The 23,732-nt window shown below is 27.1% G+C and overlaps 1 protein-coding gene across 1 annotated transcript; it reads left to right on the forward strand.

The window, feature by feature from the left end:
* Nucleotides 1–220: 220 nt before the first annotated feature.
* Nucleotides 221–22,092, forward strand: LOC100160542 (atypical protein kinase C-like). The gene is made up of 12 exons (XM_008186997.1): nucleotides 221–259; nucleotides 390–564; nucleotides 635–745; nucleotides 806–972; nucleotides 2,643–2,877; nucleotides 4,252–4,432; nucleotides 4,617–4,729; nucleotides 4,801–4,955; nucleotides 5,042–5,157; nucleotides 5,851–5,870; nucleotides 21,535–21,713; nucleotides 21,766–22,092. The coding sequence occupies exons 1-12, from the start codon at nucleotides 221–223 to the stop codon at nucleotides 22,090–22,092; spliced, it is 1,818 nt and encodes a 605-aa protein (XP_008185219.1).
* The last annotated feature ends 1,640 nt before the right edge of the window (nucleotides 22,093–23,732 follow it).

The following is a 23,732-nucleotide window of genomic DNA, read 5'->3' on the forward strand; positions in this document are numbered from 1 at the left end:
TATCTATTCTGTATTGTGTATACAATAAAGCAAGATAAGAAATGTTTTGGCATTTAATTAATTACCTATCAAATAGTTATTAAAAAAATATAATAATTAATTAATTCTGGAAGTTTGTTTCTTTACAAAGAAGATAAGTTTGTTAGTTGTGTTCTGCATTCTATATGTTAAACACTCATTCAATGATTTTCAATAAAAACATATAACATTAATGTTCAATATGGGAATATTTTGCAGTTGTTCTAAACTTCAAGAAAATGTAAATAATTTAGTATGTAATAGTAGTAATAGTGATATACCTAAACATTTTTATTCCATTGAATGTGATAATATAATATATAACATTAATATTTATAACTATTTAAATCTTATTCTTGTTTTATAATCAGAGTACATTTTGCAAGTTTTGCCGAACTCAATTTCAGGGGTTACGATCGCAAGGATCCACATTTAATCAACACAAATCGCATAAAAACAAAAACCTTCATCAGCTTAGTGAAAATAATTGCACTAATGATTCAGTAGTTAGTGATGACACCAAAGGAAACTGTCAAACATCTTTAAGTAATTAATATAAAAATATATATTATTACAATTATTATGTATATTTAATAAAGATGGTGTTAATATTTAGGTACATTTTGCTCTGATACTGCTTTGGCGGATACAAATGGTTTTTCTGATCAAAATGATGTTATTGATCAACCAGCTGATTCTGTACCTGTTGAAAATCCAGAATGTAAAAGTAATATTTCAAAATAATATTGTTATAATATAATGTAATGATAAATTATATTTATAACAGGTGATGCAGAAGTTGGAGTCTCATGTAAATATTCTATTGATGACTTTGAACTAATGAAGATTATTGGTAGTGGTACTTATGCCACGGTGTTAATGGTTCAACATAAAAGAAGCCAATGCATCTATGCTATGAAAGTTATAGAAAAAGAATGTGCCGCTAAGAATTCAGTAATTAATATATTTTAATTAAAAATAGTTATAAATCATAGTAGTGAGGGACACTACCAAATAGTTTCTACAATCAATTGTCATTCGATAGTTTAAAAAACAACCGAGTGATTTTTCGACTGAATAGATATTATTAACCATAGATTTCTTTGAAAAATTATCGAGTAATACACTTAATAGTTTTCTTTCGGTAGTTGCACATGTCTTGCACCGTCTAGTTTTAACCACCATTTTTCATTCGGTAATAAATAGTAATACATGTCTGGACGTCTGGTACCAACTAGTTTTGATTATCGAGTTAAAAAAACTATCGAGTGATTTTTCGATATTATCGACCGAATTCGATAGTTTATAAAATAATCGAATAATTGGATAGTTTAAAACAACCGGTAGTTCGATAGTTTTAACTCAATAGAGCCCATCACTAAATCATAGTATATATTATTGATGTTGAATATACAAGAACACAGTATATTTATTGATATTTATTTTCAATTTAACATATTATAGTTCGGCATAAAAATAGTACTTTTTTTCTTTCTTTTTTGTATTGGTATAGAAAGGCCAATATTTTTTTTTAATTTAACCAATTTATAGTTTGTTTAAGTTAAGAAACACCATCCCAGGTGATAAGTTTTTGTCGGAAGCAGTCAGGCAACACCTTTTTATCAACCCCAACAAGTCAACCATCTATACACCTGCGCCTAGCAAATACATAATATTACCATGCCTCTGTGTAGAAGTCTGACCCTGACTATGTTTCTTAACTTGAATAGAGTATTTATATTATCATACAATGTTTGAATGGCTTATAACAGCCAATCGTCTAAAATTGTATGGTCTGGTGGACAATCTGATAAAGTGGTGCCATTTATCCATTCAAATAAAATAAAATTTCACAGTTTTAACGCATATTTTGTTTAACTTTTCACTAAATGAAAAAATGTATGAACTTGAAATTTAGTATTGTGGTCATCTAATGCTCTAGATGTGTTTGAAAATTGCTTATTTCATTCCATGTCTGATGCTTTATTTGGCACACTAGAGAATCATCATGATATTTTAATAAGAGTAATTGACTTGTGATTACTGATTGGGTAATGTATAAATATTTTTACATTGCTGATCTTTCTTCTTAATGGGTGTAGTTGACATATATTTCCTAAATAGGTTTGCACTTACTGTAGCTCATCATCGGATTCGCAGGTGGATTGCCTACCTTATATACTGTTTGCATATTGTCCACAAACTGCCTACTTTAATTACTAAATTGCACATAGTAATTACGTTGATTTTAATTTGAGGTGACTAGCTGTCTTGCCAGACACTCAAATCAGGTTTTTGACTTTACACTTTTTACATACAATAAGCACCAGATATGTGACGCCACAGAATACATTCAATCCGCCGAATGAATATACATTAAAACAAAAAAAAACAAATCTTCTCCGGGCAACACTAGAGGGGACAGCTAGTATTTATATATATTAATTCAAATAGATAAATATCCGATATTTCTCTTTGCGCCTTCACAGTTTTTTTCTAGAATGTGCACTTCAAGTATCTCAGTTAGAGGTTTTTCATTCATGTGGCCTTTAAGCTATCTGGATCTGGGACTATGATCTGAGGATAATACATATAAAATAATTAATATATATTTTACATTTTAGGATATTAACTGGATTCATAACGAAAAAAATGTTTTTATAACTGTCGCTGACTGCCCATTTTTTGTTGCTCTCCATTGTTGCTTCCAAACAACCAGCCGATTATTCTTTGTGATGGAATTTGTTCGTGGAGGTGACTTGTTGTATTTTATGAGAAGAAAAAGAAGATTGCCCGAAGATCATGTCAGATTTTATGCAGCAGAAATTAGTTTAGCTTTGAACTTTTTACATACTAAAGGTATAATCAATTGTTTTTTGATTAATATAATAATGTATTATATTAATTCATTGTAACCCTTGACACAGTCATAACATAATTAATATTTTAATTCATATCAATTTTATAAACAAACAACTTTTGTTTTTTACAAATCTATAGAATTAAATGTTAAAGATCAAATCGTTTTTTACAATAAATAAAACATGATTATCAAGTTAACATTTAATAGCAGAAATAATGCTTCAATCATTCAATATCGAAAATGGTTATGCAACATAGTCGTTAACAAAAATAGTTTTATTTATTTAATTAAAATATATATATACGACTTTTGACACATAAAATAATCACCAAATATATATAGTATCATTTCCTATGATGAATAGGAAATTTTATATAATATTTTGAGCTTTTTGACCAAATATGCAAATTAAATATTCAACTTTTTAATTTTTTTTTAAATTTATGTTGATTAAAATTTTTTAAGTAGGTATTATGTTGTAATTTAAAAAATATAAACTTTTAGGACTAAACACTTTTCAGCATTATGCACTAGTGTAATTTTGAAATCTTGAAATTAATTGTACCCACTTATTTTTTGCCATAAACGCCACCAACCTATTTACACCATTTTACAGTACTTTGGTGAAGACATTGAGAGTTAATAACAATATAATATGATATAATATAATAATCAATATTTATGAAAATTAAATTTGGTACAGAGATAGATTTAACCTTGGGGAAGAAGATAGGCTACCTTTTTTCTAAAAAAAAAAGGTAAGTAAGACGTCCAACCCAAGAAGGTTCTCAAAAAGGGATTTTGAGATTAATGATGGACATTTTTTGTTTATAAATAGATGCTATAGGTTTTAATAAAATGTATTATTAATAATACAACAAGCCTGTGTATTTTATCTCCATATCTGCTCAAAATAGTTTTCGTATGTTTAACATTCAATAAGAATTTAACATATCTATTTCAGTGATGTACTCAATAATGAATAACACTCAAAATTCTCTATACAGCTTAGAAATATTTCCATGATTTTTAGATTGCTAGTTTTGAAATTTGAAGTGCATTTATTTTATAGCTCTTCTGGTGGAGTATCTATGTTCATGTTTGTGTTTTTGGATATAGTTAGCACACCAATTTTATTTATTTATAAACAATTTTCAATTATTTTTTGTCAATTTACAGACACTTTATTATTAATAAATATTAATAATATTTATTTTACTAATCACCTATTTTCTATTAGCTAATTATCTCAATCTGATAATATATATATATATATACTAGTTGTTTGACCATGAAAAAATTGTTGAATCAATTCTACTGTTTAAGTACATGTTTAAGTTAATTATATGTTTCTATACTGGCTATTTCAGGTATAATATATCTAGATTTAAAATTAGAAAATGTACTACTTGATCATGAGGGTCATATAAAATTGGCAGATTATGGATTGTGTAAAAAGCTAAAATGGCCTGGAGAAAAAATTGATTTATTTTGCGGAACTCCAAGTTACATGGCTCCAGAAATTATAAGATCAGAACCATATGGATTTAGGTACACATTTTTTAAAACTAAATTGAATATACACATTTTTATTAATAAATATTGATATTTTGTTGTTGAATGAAAAATATATGTTATAAACATTTACCTTATAATATAAGCTATATCTAATTCAATTAAATAGCTATACTCGTATAAATATTTCATGTTAATCTAAATTTGTTTTGTTTTTCAGTGTGGATTGGTGGGCTTTAGGAATTATTTTGTACGAAATGTTGGTTGGCAAATGTCCATTTGATATTAAAGACGTACCACCTAATGAATATTACAATAACATTACATACCAAAGTACTTATTATAATACAAACTATGGCTATTTTAAAACAGTGTTCTCATTGTTTAAAAATTTTATTTTACAGAGATTTTAAACAACACACTTAATATTCCAGAATACGTTTCTGGAGAAGCAGCTTGGGTTTTATATGGACTTTTAAATAAAAATGCTGTTGACCGTTTGGGTTGCTTAAGTGATATTAAAGATCGCCTATTTTTTAAATCTATTGATTGGAAAATGGTAAATCAAACACAGTTTTATGTTTTAAATCTTAAATATTAGTATAGCACTTATGAAATATAATTTAATAATTTATATGATTTTAGTTAGAACAAAAAAAAATAAGGCCTTATTTCATACCGCGATTGATATCAGATCGCGACCTTCAACATTTTGACCCAGAGTTTACTAATAAAATAATAGATCTTAAACCTGATGATCAGTAAGTAAATATAACATTAGTATTTATTCAAAAATGTCATAAAAAGTAAAAAAAAAAAAATAATAATTATAGTATGATTCAAATAATAATCATTATTAATAGTTGATAGAGAGTGGTATTGTACAAACTTAAAAATTAGAAATATTATGTATATGTTCAAATTGTCGCTAATAGTTTTTGAAAAATCATGAATTTTTATTAATTTTTATACAAAAAAGTTTTTATCACTGTTGTAGATATACTGGTTGCACAACTTTATGAAATAGATGGACCCTCCCAAAATTGCATTATCATAAATAAGAATGAAGAACTATATTGAACGCTCCTTGTAGAAAATGTTCAAAACAATAATATAAGCAACCATAGTCTGTCCGACAGTGTTATGGTTTTTCAATAGGGTTCACTAAATATAGTTCTACATGAAGCCTTATTACATGACATGTTGATTGATCCGTGTCTTTTAAGTAATTTAATATCGGAGTTGTGCAACCAGTATATTTACAACCGTGGTTTTTATATATTAAACTGATGTTCATATCTATATATTATATTTATTATAACATGTACCTAATATTAAATAATATACAATGTGTTCCAGGGTGAAATGACCGGCTATCGTCATATGAAAGTATACTAAAAATTATGAAGAAATACCCTTTAGAGATTGAATCTAACTTTTTTATTTTTTTTTAGTTATGGGCAATTGAGCGGACGTTAGTAAAATGCTGCCTCAGGGCGCTTAATGTCTAAATGCACCACTGTAAATATTACAAAATAGAATTACATCAACTGACATACCTACGCAATTAAACCAAAAATGTGCTAATTTTTTTATTAAATTAAAAATGAGAAAAAAGTTGTCAAAAATTAGTATTTCTAAAAGGAAATTGTGCATTATTCCAAATAATTTATGAATTAATATATAAAACTATGAGTTTTAGTTTTTTTGTACTGTGACAGCTAAAATTTACCGAATAGTATGAAATCAAACGATTGACGACCAATTAACCGACTCAATCCTAGGAAAACTAAGATTGTGACGATTAACAGGAATATAAATTAAATTTTTATTATGATAACCAAACTTTCAAGGTATTCTAGGTATTATTCAGTATAATTCAGTAGAATAATACAAAAAACAAAAAACCCAAACTAAGTAATATTATTTAGAATAATACACGATTTTCTTTTAAAAATGCTAATTTTTGTCAACTTTTTTCTAATTTTTTAATTTAATAAAAATAATTGGTGCATTTCTAGTTCAATTGCGTATATCGGAGTGTTGATAGGACAGTTAACTAGCTTTAAAATAAAAAAAATTACATTATATGTTGATAATTTTTGAAGATACATAAACAAATGCATGATATGTATGGTTTTGATAAAAAAAGTTAATTGCCCATATCTTAAAAAATTAAAAAAGTTAGACCCAATCTTTAAAGGGTATTTCTTCATAATTTTTGGTACACTTTCATATGACGTCAACTGGTCACTTCACCCTGGAACACATTATATACATTAATATTTTTTTTCGTACAGGGGCCTCATTTCAAACTTTGGCCCCTGGGCCTCAAAATGTCTTAATCCGGGCTTGATATTAATATGAATATTATAATATGTGTATACTAAATGTCTATTAAAAATTAAAAAAATCCTAGAACCAATCTCTGCGATCTCTGCGTTCATCGATCACGGGAAAGGTAATGCAGTGACCTATGCAAAAACCAGAATATTCTACTTAACTAAAAATGTATAATCTTCCCCTCTCCCAAAGAAAATTCCTGATTATGCCACTGACTAGGTATTATTTAATATATTACAGTAATATAAATAGGTTAGAGGTACCTTAGATACAGTTTAATTGTTTTGTACTAGGTAGGTAGTATCGAAATTATTAAATAAGTAACCTACAGCACAATTATGATAGTCCTTAATAATTATTGGGATACATTTTTTTTATTTCTTTAAATTATCATAATATTTCATAAATTAAAATCGCCTGTAAAATTTTAAATCAATCTGATGACAAAAACAGGTGTGTACCTACCACACGTTTGCCTGAAAGCAATATAATATGAATTTTAAAATTTCAAAAAAAACTTGATAACATTGTTAAATGCTATCGCTATGATTTATAATATTGAAACAAGTGTAACATATATTTTTGATTTTTATCCTTATATTATATTATACGTTTATAATGGATTAGTTGGTTTATAAAATTATTCTAAGTATTATTTTACATTTGTATAACGTTTATCGGCGATGTTATCGGGCCAGTAGTTATTATTATTTATTTTGCGGTTAGTTGCGCGTCAAGGTCGTAGTTTTCGTTGTCCATCGTCTTCGTTATTAGAAGTCTTTTTTTACTACAATAAAATTAGTTATTAAAATTAATAGATATTATAATTATATTATACCATCATTATCAATTATATTAATATTCTTTTTATTTCCAACAACAAATTGTAAGATAAGTGTACATTTATTTTTTTAAATAGTTGTTTCATCTCTAAGGCCATAAAACTTTGCCAGAAATAAGAGTTAAATTTATCAATATGAAATTAAATTATTCAAATAATAGTGAATATTATAAACTCATAAATATGAAGTTTCATTAGATTTGATATACCTAGTCAGGGTTGAGCAAGATAAGTAGGTAGGTACTAAAAAAAAAGTATCATGTGACATGATACCTATGTACATAATACATGAATTTAGTGTATCTAGATTCTAGATACAAGATGCATTGTGAATGAGAAAAGATACAAAATATATGATACTTTTGTATTTAAAAATTAATTTTATTAACCATTAAATGTTATAATAGTTTTACTGACAGTTGACAGAAACACAGTCACACAGAAGGAACAACGAAAAAAATTGTATAATAATACAAATAGTGCACTGTAATCGCTTATCTATACTTTTAATTAAATATTTTATAATTTATATATATTATGTGAAAAGACATAGACAGGTAGCGGTTTTATATTTTATGAGAACGAAAATTTCAATTTAGTGTTTATCAATGTTTGTCTGTAGATAGATATCATAGATAGTAATTATTATAGATATCTGGTAATTTAATTTAATGTTTTTAAAATTATCTTACAAGTTACCTATAACATTGTTTGGTAATTTCTTCATTATTGTTAATTTCAGCTCAATTACTCCTGGACAATTTTTCGTACAAACACAATCCGCGATGAAATTAGATACAATACAATATTAATAATAGACACACAAAAAAATTACCACAATTTTTCAATTTATTTGAGTTTTGTGTGTTCTGAAAATCAAATTCAAATTTCTTGGTATTATTATTCACTACAAATGTTTATAGTACCTACTTAGTAATTAATAATAGTATCTTGTATCTTTTAGCAAAAAAAGATACATGATACCAGGGCTCGTAACTAATTGAAAAAATTTTGGTTTTGATTTCGATTTTGTATACTGTTTCCAAATTTTTTCGGTTTCGATTTTGAATTGTATACCAGTTTCCATTTTTTTCCGATTTCGTTTTTGATTTTTTTTTTGTTTCAATTTTTAAACGGTTTAACTGATTTCTAAAATCGGTTTCAAGTCCTAGCCTATTTAATTTCATTCATAGTTATTATTAATTAATTAAATTAAATTTATTTGAGTCACGGGATCGTGGAAGTAAACTTTCAAAAAATATTCAAGATACTAATAATTTTCAAAAAAAATACTGTTATTTAAATTATATTTTCAATTACGGTTTTAAATTATAATACTGGCATCCAATTTTTTGCAGTTTTGGTTTTGAATTTAATACCAGTCTCCAATTGTTTGCAGTTTTGGTTTTGTTTTATAATACCGGTTTTGTAATTTTATCTAAAATTATGTATCACGATGCTTACAAAATTCAAGATACAATTGTATCTTTGATGCCCAACCCTGGATATAGTAAAATAGTATTTTTACAGTACAGTATATTAAATCAATAAAAATAGCATAAGATAATATTGAGCACTTTAAGAAGACGCTACACGTACATTTGTTTTCTCCGTCTTCACAAGTACGACATAGTAAATGTTTACTAGTTTCAATAATGTTCTTTAAAGTCTTATATAACTTCATAAATTAAAATCGCCTGTAAAAATTGAAATCAATCCAATGACAAAAATAGATATATACCACACGTATTGCCTTAAAGCAATAATAAAATTTTGAAATTTTGAAATTTTAAAAAAAAACTGGATAAAATCGTTAAACGCTAGATTTATAAAATCGGGTGTAACTTATATTTTTGATTTTTATCCTTATGTTATATTGTACGTGTGTAATGGAGTAGTTGGTTTATACAAATATTTTAAATATTATATTACATTTGTATAACGTTTATCGGCGATGTTATAGTTATTATGCGGTTATTTGCTCGTCAAGGTCGTAATTTTCGTTATTCATCATCTTCGTTACTATAACAGTTTTTTTTTTATTACCATAAGATTATTTGTTAAAATTAATATTATTATTATATTTACCATCATTATCATCATTATTAATTATTTTAATATTCTTTTTATTTCCAACAACGAATTTTAAGATAAGTCTACATCTTTTTTTTAAAGTTGTTTGTTAGTTGTTTCATCTCTAAGGCCATTGCACTTTGCCAGAAATAAGAGTTCAATTTATCAAACATTGAAATTAAATTACTCAAATAATAGTGAATATTATGTTCTGTCAGCTCATAAATAGTTCCATTAGATTAGATAATATAATAGTAAAATAATATTTTTTCAGCACAGTATATTAAATCAATAAAAAATAACATAACATAATATTAAATTCTTTAAGATGAATAGGTACTGCTACACATGCATTTATATTTTGATGTCTCCATCTTAATAAATGTATATTATAATATATTAAGAAGACGTTATCCATGCGTTTGTTATCTTTCTCTTACATGCTACGACATACTAAATTGTTGTTTACTAGTTTCAATAATGTGCTATTTGTTTTGATATTAGAGTGAATATTGACCTATTATAAAACTTTTAGGTAACGATATTATCTATGGTTTAGCGACTTTTATTGGATATTTTAATTTTCAAACGAGATATGGGCATTTATCAGGGCTTAAAGTGAGAAAAAATTTCAGAAGGGACTAATATTGTCTCCATAATATTATAGTCTTAGCGTTCCATACAAAATGTTACGTATAATGTCTAACGTATAAAATCCTAATTTGTTAAAGGGGACGTTTTTTAACCGCCGTCCGCGGTAGGGGGACTGAGTCCCCTTGCGTCCCTCTCACTTTAACCCCTGGAATTTATAATTTGTGATATTTTATATACCCATATCTCGTTTGAAAATTAAAATTTCGAAAAAATCGTCGACGTCTAAGCATAGATACCTAATGTTCTTATGGTATGCATATTAAAAAAATAATTTCTAATTCATTGGTATCAATGTACGTGTGCATGTATATCTTTATTATTAAACTAGATTATCTCTATAATAGTAAATTTATATTATATTTAAAACTATTCATTTTAAACCAGGTTCTTAACTTTGTCACTAGTATTTTTCCACATTTTAACTGTACCTAAACATTAAAAGTGGAGTTTAATGTTTATTAACTTATAATTAGCAAGTATGTTGTTATACTTATTCAAGTTACTTATTTACATTAACTGTCAACCTTTGTAATTTAGTATTAATTATAAATACATTAAACTGTCATAGTTCATCAAGTAGAGAAAAAATATAACTGTTATTTTATCTACTTGGTATCATAATTTTAATATTCTCATTAAATACCAGCATCATAGGTATTTTACGAAAAAATGTTGATTCCGATAATATTGTGGTTGAAAACGATTCCGTACGGTCCTTATCAGTGTACGGAATTTTGCACATTATAAGGCACACCATTCCGTACGTTTTGTACCCAAGATTTTAGTGCAATGTTGCCAGATTTTGATAAGATTACTTAGATATTCGACTATTTGACTTAGTTATAGCCTTTTACGTACGTTTTGCGTATTCGTAACTATAGTGAGGGTCCAAAAATCCAAACAGAATATCAGATTTTGCCGACTAGTCACCGTGTTCCTTTAAACGCAGTATGCCGGAGCCAGCGGACTTGGCGAACTGACCGATGCCGGTGGAAAAACGGCACTGTCAGTTTACAAAAATTATCTAACTCTACATATAAAAAACCGGATGGTAAAGTCCGGTCTTCTGTTTAGTAACATTTGCTTAAATTCTGAAGGAAACACAAGAATATACTTGCACAAAAATAAGATCTAAAAGACGTTTCAATCAAATGGCCGTAGCTAACGAACAACGTTTAGATCACACTACTTACAATCAAAGAGTATAATGAATATTTGATTCATAAAAATACAGTCAAATATTTGTAACAAGTACCAAATTATAATTATTTTTATATAATTTTATTGGTACATATTTTTTTATACAATTTATACTTTTTATATTTTGAATTGACAAATTTTCATCAACATTTTTATTGACAATAATAAATAATAAATAGCAACATTGCACAGAAAATCGTACGTAATCGTGTTGTTTTTGGAGTAATTTTAACAATCCATTGTTTGGTCAAAATCGTACGGAATCGTGTTTTACCGTAATATTATGCTAAAGTATTGAATATCAATGAATCCAATAAAAGTATCGTCCATCATCCCTGGTCAAAAGTTAATACATATATAGATCAATTTTATTTCGCAGAAATATATTAATAAATATACCTAATTGTAGGTTCAAATTATATTTATATTGTTAGGAACCAAATTTTTGCTCATTTTATGTTTTTAATAAATCACCAGATTTAGTTACAAAAAAACACGACAAAAACGATTTAATTTAATTTGAAATAATGAATGTCCTTCAATAAAATAATCGCTATGTAAATATTTTTGAACTTGGTTTGAAGGAGGAGAAGGAGGAGGAGGAGCGATAAGCGTATTAATATTTAAATTCTATAGTCCCCCATAATATTTAACGTGTATATACATGTGGTCTCTAATATTGTTTTATATTGTAATAATTACAGTTTGTCTTACATTTTTTATTATTTTACAATTCAAATTATTATCATTGTAAAATCGAAGTTTTTGAAATCGGTATGATTGAGTTGTAAAGGGCGGAAGGAAGCCACTTGTGCTTGCAAATACAATACTTATAGATATAAATATTTTTTAATCCAGGCCCAAACTAACTACCGATTAGGTAGTAGACTGGTAATAAACTAGCTTATCTTGTCACTGAAAAGCTGAATATAAAATAAAGATTTACAAAGTTGCAACCTGCAGGCCTTTGTGTATATTGTATTCCTAATATATTTAATTTACTTATAATAATAAAATAATACTTAGAATATAATATATATATATATGGTGTATGTCAACTTGTGCAAATCGTTTTGTTAATTATTGTGTTTGTTTTTGAATTTTTCCAGTGTTGACATCGATCAGTCAAGATTTGATGGTTTTGAATATATAAGCCCGGCTTTTATGTTGCTAGAGACAACGGTATAACACGGAGAGGACTTCAGTGACTTAATTTCATCACATAATATGACTCTTGACTCTTGATGATGGTTCTTCTCCCCACCCCCCCCCCCCCCCCCAAAAAAAAAAATCTACTTATTTTATATATTTCATATTATAAAATTATTTTTATAAATATTTAGGTATAATATATTATATTTTTAAAGTAGGGTCATTGGTCCTCCTTCTTTCATGCCGTCCCGTCCTGTAAACTGTACCCCCCTATTACTTATTGTATTGTAAATTACAGATTGTATATATTCTTGTTTTCTAATAAAAAAAAAAATATATCATATAGACTTATTTATACGATAAATATGCATTTTTTTCTTTTACATATTTATATAATAATCTAAAACATGAACGGGTAATAAATGTACTTAGGTAATTAAACTATAGTAAATAACATTCAAACATTCAAATTAATATTGACAAATATTTTTCTTTATATACCATTTTAAATAAAATAAATATATATATTATAATATGTTGTATTTCATATTTACGAATATAAAGTATATATTATATAGTATAGGTAAATTATAATACCTATATAATTTACAATATATTATACTTATATCACAAATACTTTGTACACAACAAATAAGTTGCCATAATATGACTTATGCCTAAGATGATGGTTCTGCTCCCTCCCCACCTCATAAAAAACGATTTATTTGTTATTATAAAATTATTTTTATAAATATTCAGTTATAATTTATTATTATTATTATTATTATTATATATAAATATTATATTATACACTTATTTACATGGTTAATATACATTTTATCTTTAATATAATGATCTAAAATATGGATGGATTTTAAATTGACTTAATTAAACTATTATTATAATAAATAACATTCAAATAATGTTGAAATAATATGTTCTTCTTTATTTACTATTATAAAAAAAATAAATATAATATGTTGTATTTAGTATATTTTACGAATATAAAATATAGGTATATTATTATATTATATAAATATATATATAATGCCTACATTATACTTTACATATTCTTACATTATACATACTTAGTACTTACATTATACTTTAAACGCGACATTATGTTGCTAAATATCGTACCTATGTCTATGTGTATATAATGTAACCTTCCTATTGGATATAACTTTGACCATAAACCTATTGTTTTCTGTAATACATACTACGTACGTTATTATAATATGAAAAATAATATCGTTATCGCTTCTAATTTCTATACCTATTGCACTTGTATTACAAATAATTTATGTTCAAACGTAAATGTAATAAATTTATAATAAGTATACAGGGTGATTCTTTTATCATTGAACACTCATTATTTCAAGAAATGTAAATGTTTTTGTAAATATTATTTTACATAGTTTCAAGTCATTGCTATTGAAAAATTATATTTTTAAATATTTTTTATCCTTATAATTTTTTAAGTTTTTAATTTTTTTGGATATTAACGTAGAGCTTTTATTTCATATTCCAAAGCAGAATATTTTTCTAAGTATTTGGAAACATAAAATTTGAATTTGGGGGGAGTAGCTTATGAGTTATAACTTATAAGTATTTAAAGTTTAGATGAGCGGAGTGAATTGGTACGCGGTTATTCCGATAAATGTTAGTCCACTGTTTCGATCAGTGGTTGATGCCACATCGACGGCCATCTAGCCTTTGTAGCCACCATGGGCACTATTGGCAAACACCACAGTTCACAAAGAGCCGCCATCCACGACATTAAATGTGGCCAGGTGGCCTTTTCTATACGCACACATTCACACAACCCACAACCTCATGCGCTATTACCTATTAGTAAAAAGCCGCGCTATTACTGGCAATTTTAATTCAAATAATACGTCTTAACACCATACCAATGTTATTAATACTATGATATTTCCATAAATGGCATTCATATGGGTGGGGGGAGGGGGTGGCAGGGGCTCTGCTATTTTAGAGGCCGTTTAAAATGAATTTGTAATTGTTAAGATTTTGATAGGAATACTCAATTTAAATTAAATAATATTTTATGATATAAATGTATATTATAATTTATTAAGAAGATGCTATCCATGCGTTTATTAACTCTGTCTTACATGCATACGACATACCAAATTTTAATTCACTAGTTTTTATAGCGTGCTGTTTTGATTTTAGAGCGAATTGACTAAACTTTTAGCTAAGAACATTATCTAGATAAGCACATGTGCTGACGACTTGTCATTATTTTAATTTTCAAGCGAGGTATGAGCATTTTTAATTTGTAATATTTCATATACCCATATCTTCCGTGTAAATTAATATGTATAAAAAATGGCTGATGCTTAAGCACAGATAATGGTCCTACCTAAAATTTGGATAATAGGTCAATTCACTATAATATCAAAACTAATATCACACTATTGTAACTATAGTCAGGGATCGAAGCCGTTTCAAATTTTAACGGTTACGGTTTTAGTATTGAGAACGGTTTTCTAAATTTTCTGGTTTTGGTTTAGGTTTTAAGATTAGTTTTTAAAAATTTTTTAGTTTTGGTTTCGGTTTTAAAAAAGGTTTTTCAAATATTTAATCGATTTAAAGAACGGTTTTAGAAAATTTTCGGTTTTGGTTTTTGGAACGGTTTTTAAACATTTTCATTTTATTTTCCTGTCTAATTACTGTAGACTCGATTTGTATTATCTATTAACTATTATAAGGGCCGAGTCTAAAGCCCTGAAATATGGCTACTTTGTATAATTAGTGTACAATATACGAAATAAAAAATTTACGTTCAGCAGAACTAATTTCGTGTTATTAACTTGAATATTTCATACCTAGTTTAGGTGCCTCGTGCCTACTTTTGCATTCGACATAAAATTATGCTGTCATATTAGGGTTGAGATCATTATTCGATTACATTAATATTTAATTGTATATTACAATAATATCACACTATATTATTTGTATTTGCAATTTTTAATAATAATATATATATTAATATTTCGTAATACTCAGTAATTGCATCGGGATTTTTATCAATAAATCCGATAATAATAATAATATAAAATAATTACATAATAATTTCTTCATATAAAAATACTAGAATTACAAATTATATAATTGACTTTATAAAATTCAAAGAAACCGACATTAGTTTCAAATTTTAATCGGTTTTTCAAGAACGGTACAAGAACGGTTTTTCAATTCTATGGTTTTGGTTTGGGATTTGGAAATGGTTATTTAAGGTCTTAGGTTTCGGTTACGGTTTTTTAACCAGTGTTTTAAAGCTTTTGGTTCCGGTTCCAGTTCCGGTGTTCAGAAATGACAAAACCGCGGTTTTAACAGGTTTTTTGAAAAACCGGTTAAACCGGTTTCGATCCCTGACTATAGTGAATGAAAATTTGTTATGTATTGTATGTGTCTTTAAAAATGTGTTTGGTTAAAAATGTACTATAAAAAATGTTTAATAACGAAACTGGTAAAAATGTGTAAGACAATTCTCGCACATAGTCTAACCTAGTATTTGTTTTTGCTTGCAATTCAAAGGTATATTTTGTCATGTATAAATAATGTTTCTTTTTCAATAATTTTTTTGCTTTTTGTCCCCTAACTTCTCAATGTGATATACGCATGTTTTTTAAAATGTCAATGAAAATGAATATGTTTGGGTGTGATGAATTGAATGAGCTGTTTAATTTTTTATGAAATGATTCACAATTCTTTGTTGCGTGTATCGTTGAGGATACAGATTCGGCCCATATCTGTGGTAGAACCTCTGCGTCGTTGGTTAAATACGTTTCTATTATGTAGTCAGTACATTGAACTATCCTGTTATCTCGTGGTTGCAATGCCATTATTATCATACACAAAACAATCTTTAACCATATCATGACTTAAAAAAGGAAATCCAAAAAATAATTTAAAAAAATTACTTATATCAGTATTATTGTTTTTGTAATCATTACTTAACCCCAGCTGCTGTATTTTTCTGTACCAACTTTGACCAAGGTGAAATATACACCATTTTACTTCAATAGAAGGCCAAACATGTCTTGCAGCATTAATACCTACTTATGTTTAAATTGTACAACCGACTGGAAAATGGAATATCCCAGGCCACAATTTACGTATATTTTAAATATACCCAGGACGCAATTTACGTATGTTTTAAAAGTACATAGGCCGTAATTTAGATAGTACATGACCATGACCCTTTTTGGGGATCGCAATTCACCGACTCCGTATTTTATCAGAAGTTGTATTTATGGCCTTCAAAAACATTTAGTACAGGAGTCCACATTTTTATGTGTGGGGCGGGGGGGGGGGGGGCTGGCTGCCTATCTTAAGTCTCAAAAATGGAAAATACCTATTGATTTTACAAAAATATTCCACGACGTAATTCATGTATGAATATAAAATATGTAGACACCTATACACAAATTATTATAAACACAATTACCTGGGATAGTATGATACAATTTAAAATGACCACATATATTTATACCTAATTTAATAATAATATTACCATATGGTAAGTAGGTAGTGGCGTGTAACATAGGGCAAAAGTGCCTGGGCAACACCTTAAATATGGGTGGGTAGGTATTGACAGATGAAAAAAATAGGACATTTTATAGATCAGTATAACAGTATTATAAGGAGTAGGTCACCTAAAATTATTTGACAACACAAATTATTTTTAAAACACACGCTACTGTAGGTACTTAGTAGTTATAGTACCTACCTATCTAGGTTTATTACGAAAATTTGATTGGTAAACTATAAAAAAGTCCTAAATTTGTACAACATGTCACAAGTCTACAACATGCATGCTTTTTTATTGGCCCTAGTTGAAACTTGAAATATAATAAACATAAACCTATGGAACGGTCCATATAATGTATGATAATTTTTGGTTTAAAGTGTACACAAAGTTTGTGAGATTATTTATTTTTAATATTATATACCTAAGTAACGGATGGCCGACATTCATTACCAATTAGGTACATACAGCAGCAATTTCAGCCGATTTGCATTGCATTTTAATGTAGACATATTATAAAAATACAAACATTTATAAATACAAATACATAGGTATATGATTCAATCATTTATAATGATAAGATAAAACAGAATCAATTTATTTATATTTATAATGATTACATTATACCTACCTAATATTCAGTGGCGAATCCGAGCAGGGACTGGAACCTTAAGGATTTTTTCGGTTCTGGTTCCGGTTCTGTTCTTAAAATAAATAAATAATTGGTTCCGATTCCGATTCCGGTTCTTAAAATTACAAAATAAGGGTTCTGGTTAATTCCGGTTTTTACCGGTTCTTAAATATGCATTTTTTCAAATATTACTTGTTGCTTTTTAGGTAGATTTTTTATTCATAGTCATAACTTGGCCCAGTTTTGTAAAAGATACGTTTAAATTGCATTTTAATAAAGATACAAAACACAAATACATACATTCAAAAAGTATTTAAAATACATACATTTCAAATAATTTTAAGAATAAGTATCTAAGAACAAATACAAACACTTGGCATGAATTTAAATATAAATTAAAATATAAATTACTGGTATGTGTCAATGTGTAAGTGTGAAAATGTAAGACAGAGTTATAAATAACTATATAAATATTATTATTCGTAGGTATTTTGTAAACATTCGTAGAAAAACACATACAAATTGTTATTCGATTATTTTTGTTATATTACAAATAACATATGCAACCCGCGTATGTGTGTAAATAAATCATTGTTATTATTAATGATTGTCGGTCGTAATTAATACATAATACAATACGATTATTTCGAATTAAAAATTAAAAATACCTACCATATATTATGTAAAAAACAAAAATATTTCTATGAAACATAATTATTTGATTACAACAAAATCCGATTTAAATAAAATATTCAATTATTTGAAATACAGGACTTTTTCTAAGAATCGATAAGAACCTAAAAGAACCGGAAAACTTATTATTCATTAAAATGGGGTTCCGGTTCTAATTCCGGTTCTAAGCATTGTAAAAAATGGATTCCGGTTCCGGTTCGGGTTCTTAGATTTTCTCTAAGAACCGGTTCCAGAACCGGTTCTTTCGGTTCCGGCTCCAGTCCCTGAATCCGATGCTTAATTTGGGAGGGGGGGAGGCATAAGTACAAAATATACAGCATTTTGCTACAAAATTGGCTAAACACAGTGTAGAACAAAGGGAAACTATGACGTATGCATTTAAAGCTGGACCAACGATAAGTGCATACTGCAAAAGCAATTGTTTTTGGGTAAATTCTGGAACCATATTCAATGTATTTTTCAAATAAGTCTTGTGAATTTATATTATTGGGTTGATTGAGTGGCTTGATTTTAATTTCATGTATTACAATGCCCAATCCTATCGACAAATTATTTTTAACCGCGATCCTTTTAGCAGCCTGCGTTATGCAAATAGCGATATAAGTACCTACCTCTTTCCTATTTATATTATTCACTATAGTACTGTACCTACTTTTAAATAACTAATTTCGATAGCAATATTAAGAATTAAGAATTTTATATTGTTAATTGTTATCAATACCTGCCTGATAATCGAGTGTGCGCCATTCTGTTTTATAATTTTTTATCAATTAGACAAGCGCGGCCATTGCTGTAGCCGAATGTTCGTTTGTGCTGCACCTGCATAATTTTTAGGGCCTGTGGACCGTGGCAGTGCGTGTTCTAGCCGCTTAGTCACAGTTGGTGACCGCAGGCCTGTCAGCAATACATTATTGAAGTTTAATATTATTTATAAGAAGATAAAATGGATCTGAATCATTATTTTCCGTTGAATAATTATTGATACTCTCATTTTTTTACTATAGTTCCTAGTTTACAAAAAGTGCCAAGGTATCAATATATAATTATTCCTTTATCTTATCTAGATAAATAGAGAATATTAATTTACACGTATACACTGTATATACTACTAGTATAAACATCTCGATGAATTTACACAGTTATCTAAGTTAAAAAATCACCGTTATCTAGATGAATTTATTCAGATAATTTAATTTATTAAACGGCTTTTATTTATTTTAATTTATAGGTAGACAATTAAGTAATTTATTAAGTAGGTTGTAGGTATTTACGAATAACTATCGACATATTCGATAACATACTATTAAGTTATTCTATGTTGCTACGAGCTTACGGAGAGTGCCATAAACCAATATAAAAAAATGTATCCTATAATTTATCTAGATAAAATAATATTTATCTCGGCTCAACACTGCTAGGTATGTCTCGTAAAAATGATAAAATTCGATATTCAACCTACCTGCCTACATACAAAATACCTACAAACAAAAATTGTACAATACTAGTTACTCATCTACTACCCACAACCAGGGTCGTAGTAAAAACTAAAGACGATCTAATAAAATGTATAAATAATTATTTGTACACAGTAGGTATAGGAACTCTCATGGCCCGGATCGGGTTATTTTTCAAATATAACACAAAAGTAAAATCTTTCTTTTTCGCTTAAATATCTAATGTTGTTCAAATTTGATCATAAAAACACAATAAAAAAAAAAAACTGTTTTTATATTTCTTGTTTACAGAATAATCTACTTACTTGAAACCTTGTTTCAAATGTTTAATCCTTATAACTACACAAATTTAAAATATTATAAACTTTTGATACAAAATCATTTTTGAATTTAGAATTTTTATATATCATGTGAACATTTGAACAAAATTTGAAAGTTTTTTATGAATTACTAACTCAAAATAATATGCAAATTTTTGTGATTTTTACATATTTTGTTAAAATTCGAACTTGAAATGCTTGTATGAATCTTGTATGAAAATTTCACATCTTAGATAGGTATATAAAGAACATTTTTTATGAATTTCTCAATTTTCATGTTTTTGATGAATTTTTTCAACATTTTGACTTCAGACGCTCATAAAAAAATATTGTGGACTTAGTTTCAATTTTTTTTTTGTTTCCACTAACAACAACTTATGAGGAATGGTGTATTACATTTTCAACATCAGCAGCAACATTTTATTCTCTTAACTTTAGTGATAACAATTTAGAAACATCAGATACTTTAATTCTTTCTAGTTCTATCGAAAATGAAAATTCATTTAACTTATAATTCAAAGATTCTATTGAACGATTTAAAAAAATGGCTTATGAAGTAACTTTACATAATATTAGAAGTAATCCAAACGCATATTTTAATAAAGCTCTTCTTTTAATAAGGAATGGTATAAGTGTAATTTAATTAAATTAATAAGTTTCTCATGTAAATGATCTCGATGAAAGAAATATATTCATAACTTAAATGAAAATAAAATTGAATATAATTCATTTAGAACGGTAGTCCTCACTAAAATTTTTGAAAATAATTGCGATCCACATGTAGTAAAATTTAAATTTGTGCATAATATTAACCGAAGGCATATTTTTATACTCTGGGACCCGGGTGTAAAGATTCCTAATTCCTAGATACATTTTTAATGATAATAACTGTAAGTTATAAAAGTTAAAAAAAAATTTATTTTAATAGTTATAAGTATTTTGTTTTGTTTAATTGAGTGTAGAATGTTAGATTTTAGTAGGTACTTATATAAAATTAAGTTATAGTGCTGGCCGCACAAAATTTGTTAAACGACCTCATGTGGCCCGCTGATTTAGAATGTTTGGAGATATGTTTGGGATATCTGAATGTTAAGTCTATCCATTATTTCATAACACTTTACCTAAACTTTCTGATTTTTTATAGCAATTTATAGTATAATATTTACTGGCCCAAAGAAAAATTAATAAAACTACTTTTACATATTCCTTTTTGTTCCAGATGGATTTATTAATTTTATAACAATGGGCTTTAATGGTAAATATACTGTATTGTTAGTAGAAAAAAGTATATATTCAAATGTTGTTCATAAAAATTCATCTGTAATGGCCGACAATGGATTTAAAAGTATTGATGTGTTGTTACACAAAATTAATTACTTGGTTATGCTCATAAATTCTGTAATTACAGGGTATTAATGATTTAAAACATGAACTAATCAATACGTCTCAGGATAAATCTACAATGTTGAAGAATCGAACGGCTGCTGCTTCTCGCCAAATACCATTACCAACTGCCTACGCATCAACTTTTACTTCCAATTATTTGCTTGATACCAACACAGTAGACATGCAGTCCACAGCTTTAGCTATTCCAAAAAACAAGAAGCTAAGACAAAAAATAATGAAGATAAAAAAAAATATGACTTGCAGAAGTCCGGTCCTGATGACATCGGCTTCAAATATGACACTAGAACCAAGAAAAGTATCAATTAATACTACGAATATAATTGCAAGGGAAGAGCACAATATGAATTTGAAAATATTCAAAGAAAAATGAAAACAGGAATTAATAAAGACCAAATTATTGAGACTCCAGGTTTATCGAGAGGCTAGAAATGCTACAAATTTTCTATATTAATTTTATTGTATATAATAATACTATAAATATTGTTTTTTATAATATTAATATTAATATATAAATGTAATAATATAATGTATAATGTAATGTATTATTATAAATTTTTTTCTCCAAAAAAAAAAAAAAATACAATACTGGGCATCACTGAGTATTCTTGTGTGGGGGCTCAGAGGTTATCATACAAACATCAATATAATTATTAATGAAATATACTATGTATAGTGCTTAAAAATAATTAATTGTACAATATAAATGTATATCTAGTGAATAATAAAACTAAGTTATACTAATAAGTATACTATAAGTAAACTAACATTATTATAAAATATGAACTTGAAACATCAAAATTAAATATAAATCATTAGTAGAAATAAAAAATGGTCATAATACATTAGTATAGGTATTTTATATTAATAAATCAGTATTAAGTTCAGAAAGAAGCCATTTCGTAAAGTCTCTTTAAACCTATGTAGTAGTAATATGTGTATAGGTGTTTTGGTATTAAATTTAGAATAATTGTACCAAAAATTCATCATTTTTTTTGTAAGCTTGTTGTGGCTGTCTTATGAGGCCAGTGTATTGTATAATTATTTTTAGTAAATCTATTACCAATAGCATACTATTGACATAGGGGACTTTATGATTTTTTTTTTTAAAGGACTGCTAGTTTCAAGTATATTACAAATAAACACATTTTACACATTGATAATCGTGCAATAAATGTTATAGGTGATAAATAAAGCTCTATAAACACGTTATTTATTTATTTGTTAATCATTGCTAATGTGTGACTCATCTGGAACAAAAAAAAGAAAATGGTTAGACAATATGTTGGAAAATATTTTTTTGTATAAAATAAACGTCTATTAATGTACTAATCAAAATAATTTTAAATTAACTTCATTATGCTCTACAAATTAAGTATACAAAAATGAACACTTACTATACATTTTACATATTATAGTTAAATATGTAAATTGTTGTTAATTTAATATTCAAAAATAACAAGATGAAATGTATAAATATCTATCAAGTTGTATTGAAATGAAAAAACTGAATTTTTGATTATTACATTTTTATTAGTATACAATATGTAGGAATAAAGACATGTTAAAAAAAAATTTAGGAAATGTGTGTATATGTTTTTAATTAAGGGGGCTGCAGCAGGTTTTGTCAAAGAAAGCTAGAAAGCTATGATTTACATTAGGCTAAAAAAACCTTTCCCTCTGAATTCACAGCTCTTTATTATGTATTTTTATTTTATATCAATATTATTTTGATGGTTCAATAAACTTATTATTATATTAGGTAGATAATCAAAATTTACTTCTCAAAATGACCATCTATCAAAGTCTGTCTTCCACTCTTTTGCTGCACTACCCTTTGTATGATTTGGTATATAACTCATTGGGATATCGTCCTGAGCTACTAATTTTTCCATTGGAGCAAGTAGTGTCATTTAAAATTCACTGGAGACTTCTTCACTAGATCCTTGAGCAATGTTATGTAAGACCAACATTGCAGTAATTATAGAGAAAACTCGCAATAGTTTCACTCGT

Source organism: Acyrthosiphon pisum, chromosome X, assembly GCF_005508785.2.
Source record: "Acyrthosiphon pisum isolate AL4f chromosome X, pea_aphid_22Mar2018_4r6ur, whole genome shotgun sequence".
Taxonomy (NCBI): Eukaryota; Metazoa; Arthropoda; class Insecta; order Hemiptera; family Aphididae; genus Acyrthosiphon; species Acyrthosiphon pisum.

Bases quoted from the DNA above. Each gene is read 5' to 3' on its own strand.
- LOC100160542 (XM_008186997.1), top strand. From the start codon at position 221: ATGGGAATATTTTGCAGTTGTTCTAAACTTCAAGAAAAT. The intron at 746-805 runs GTAATATTTCAA...TATTTATAACAG, and splicing joins TGAAAATCCAGAATGTAAAA to GTGATGCAGAAGTTGGAGTC. The intron at 4,433-4,616 runs GTACACATTTTT...TTTGTTTTTCAG, and splicing joins TCAGAACCATATGGATTTAG to TGTGGATTGGTGGGCTTTAG.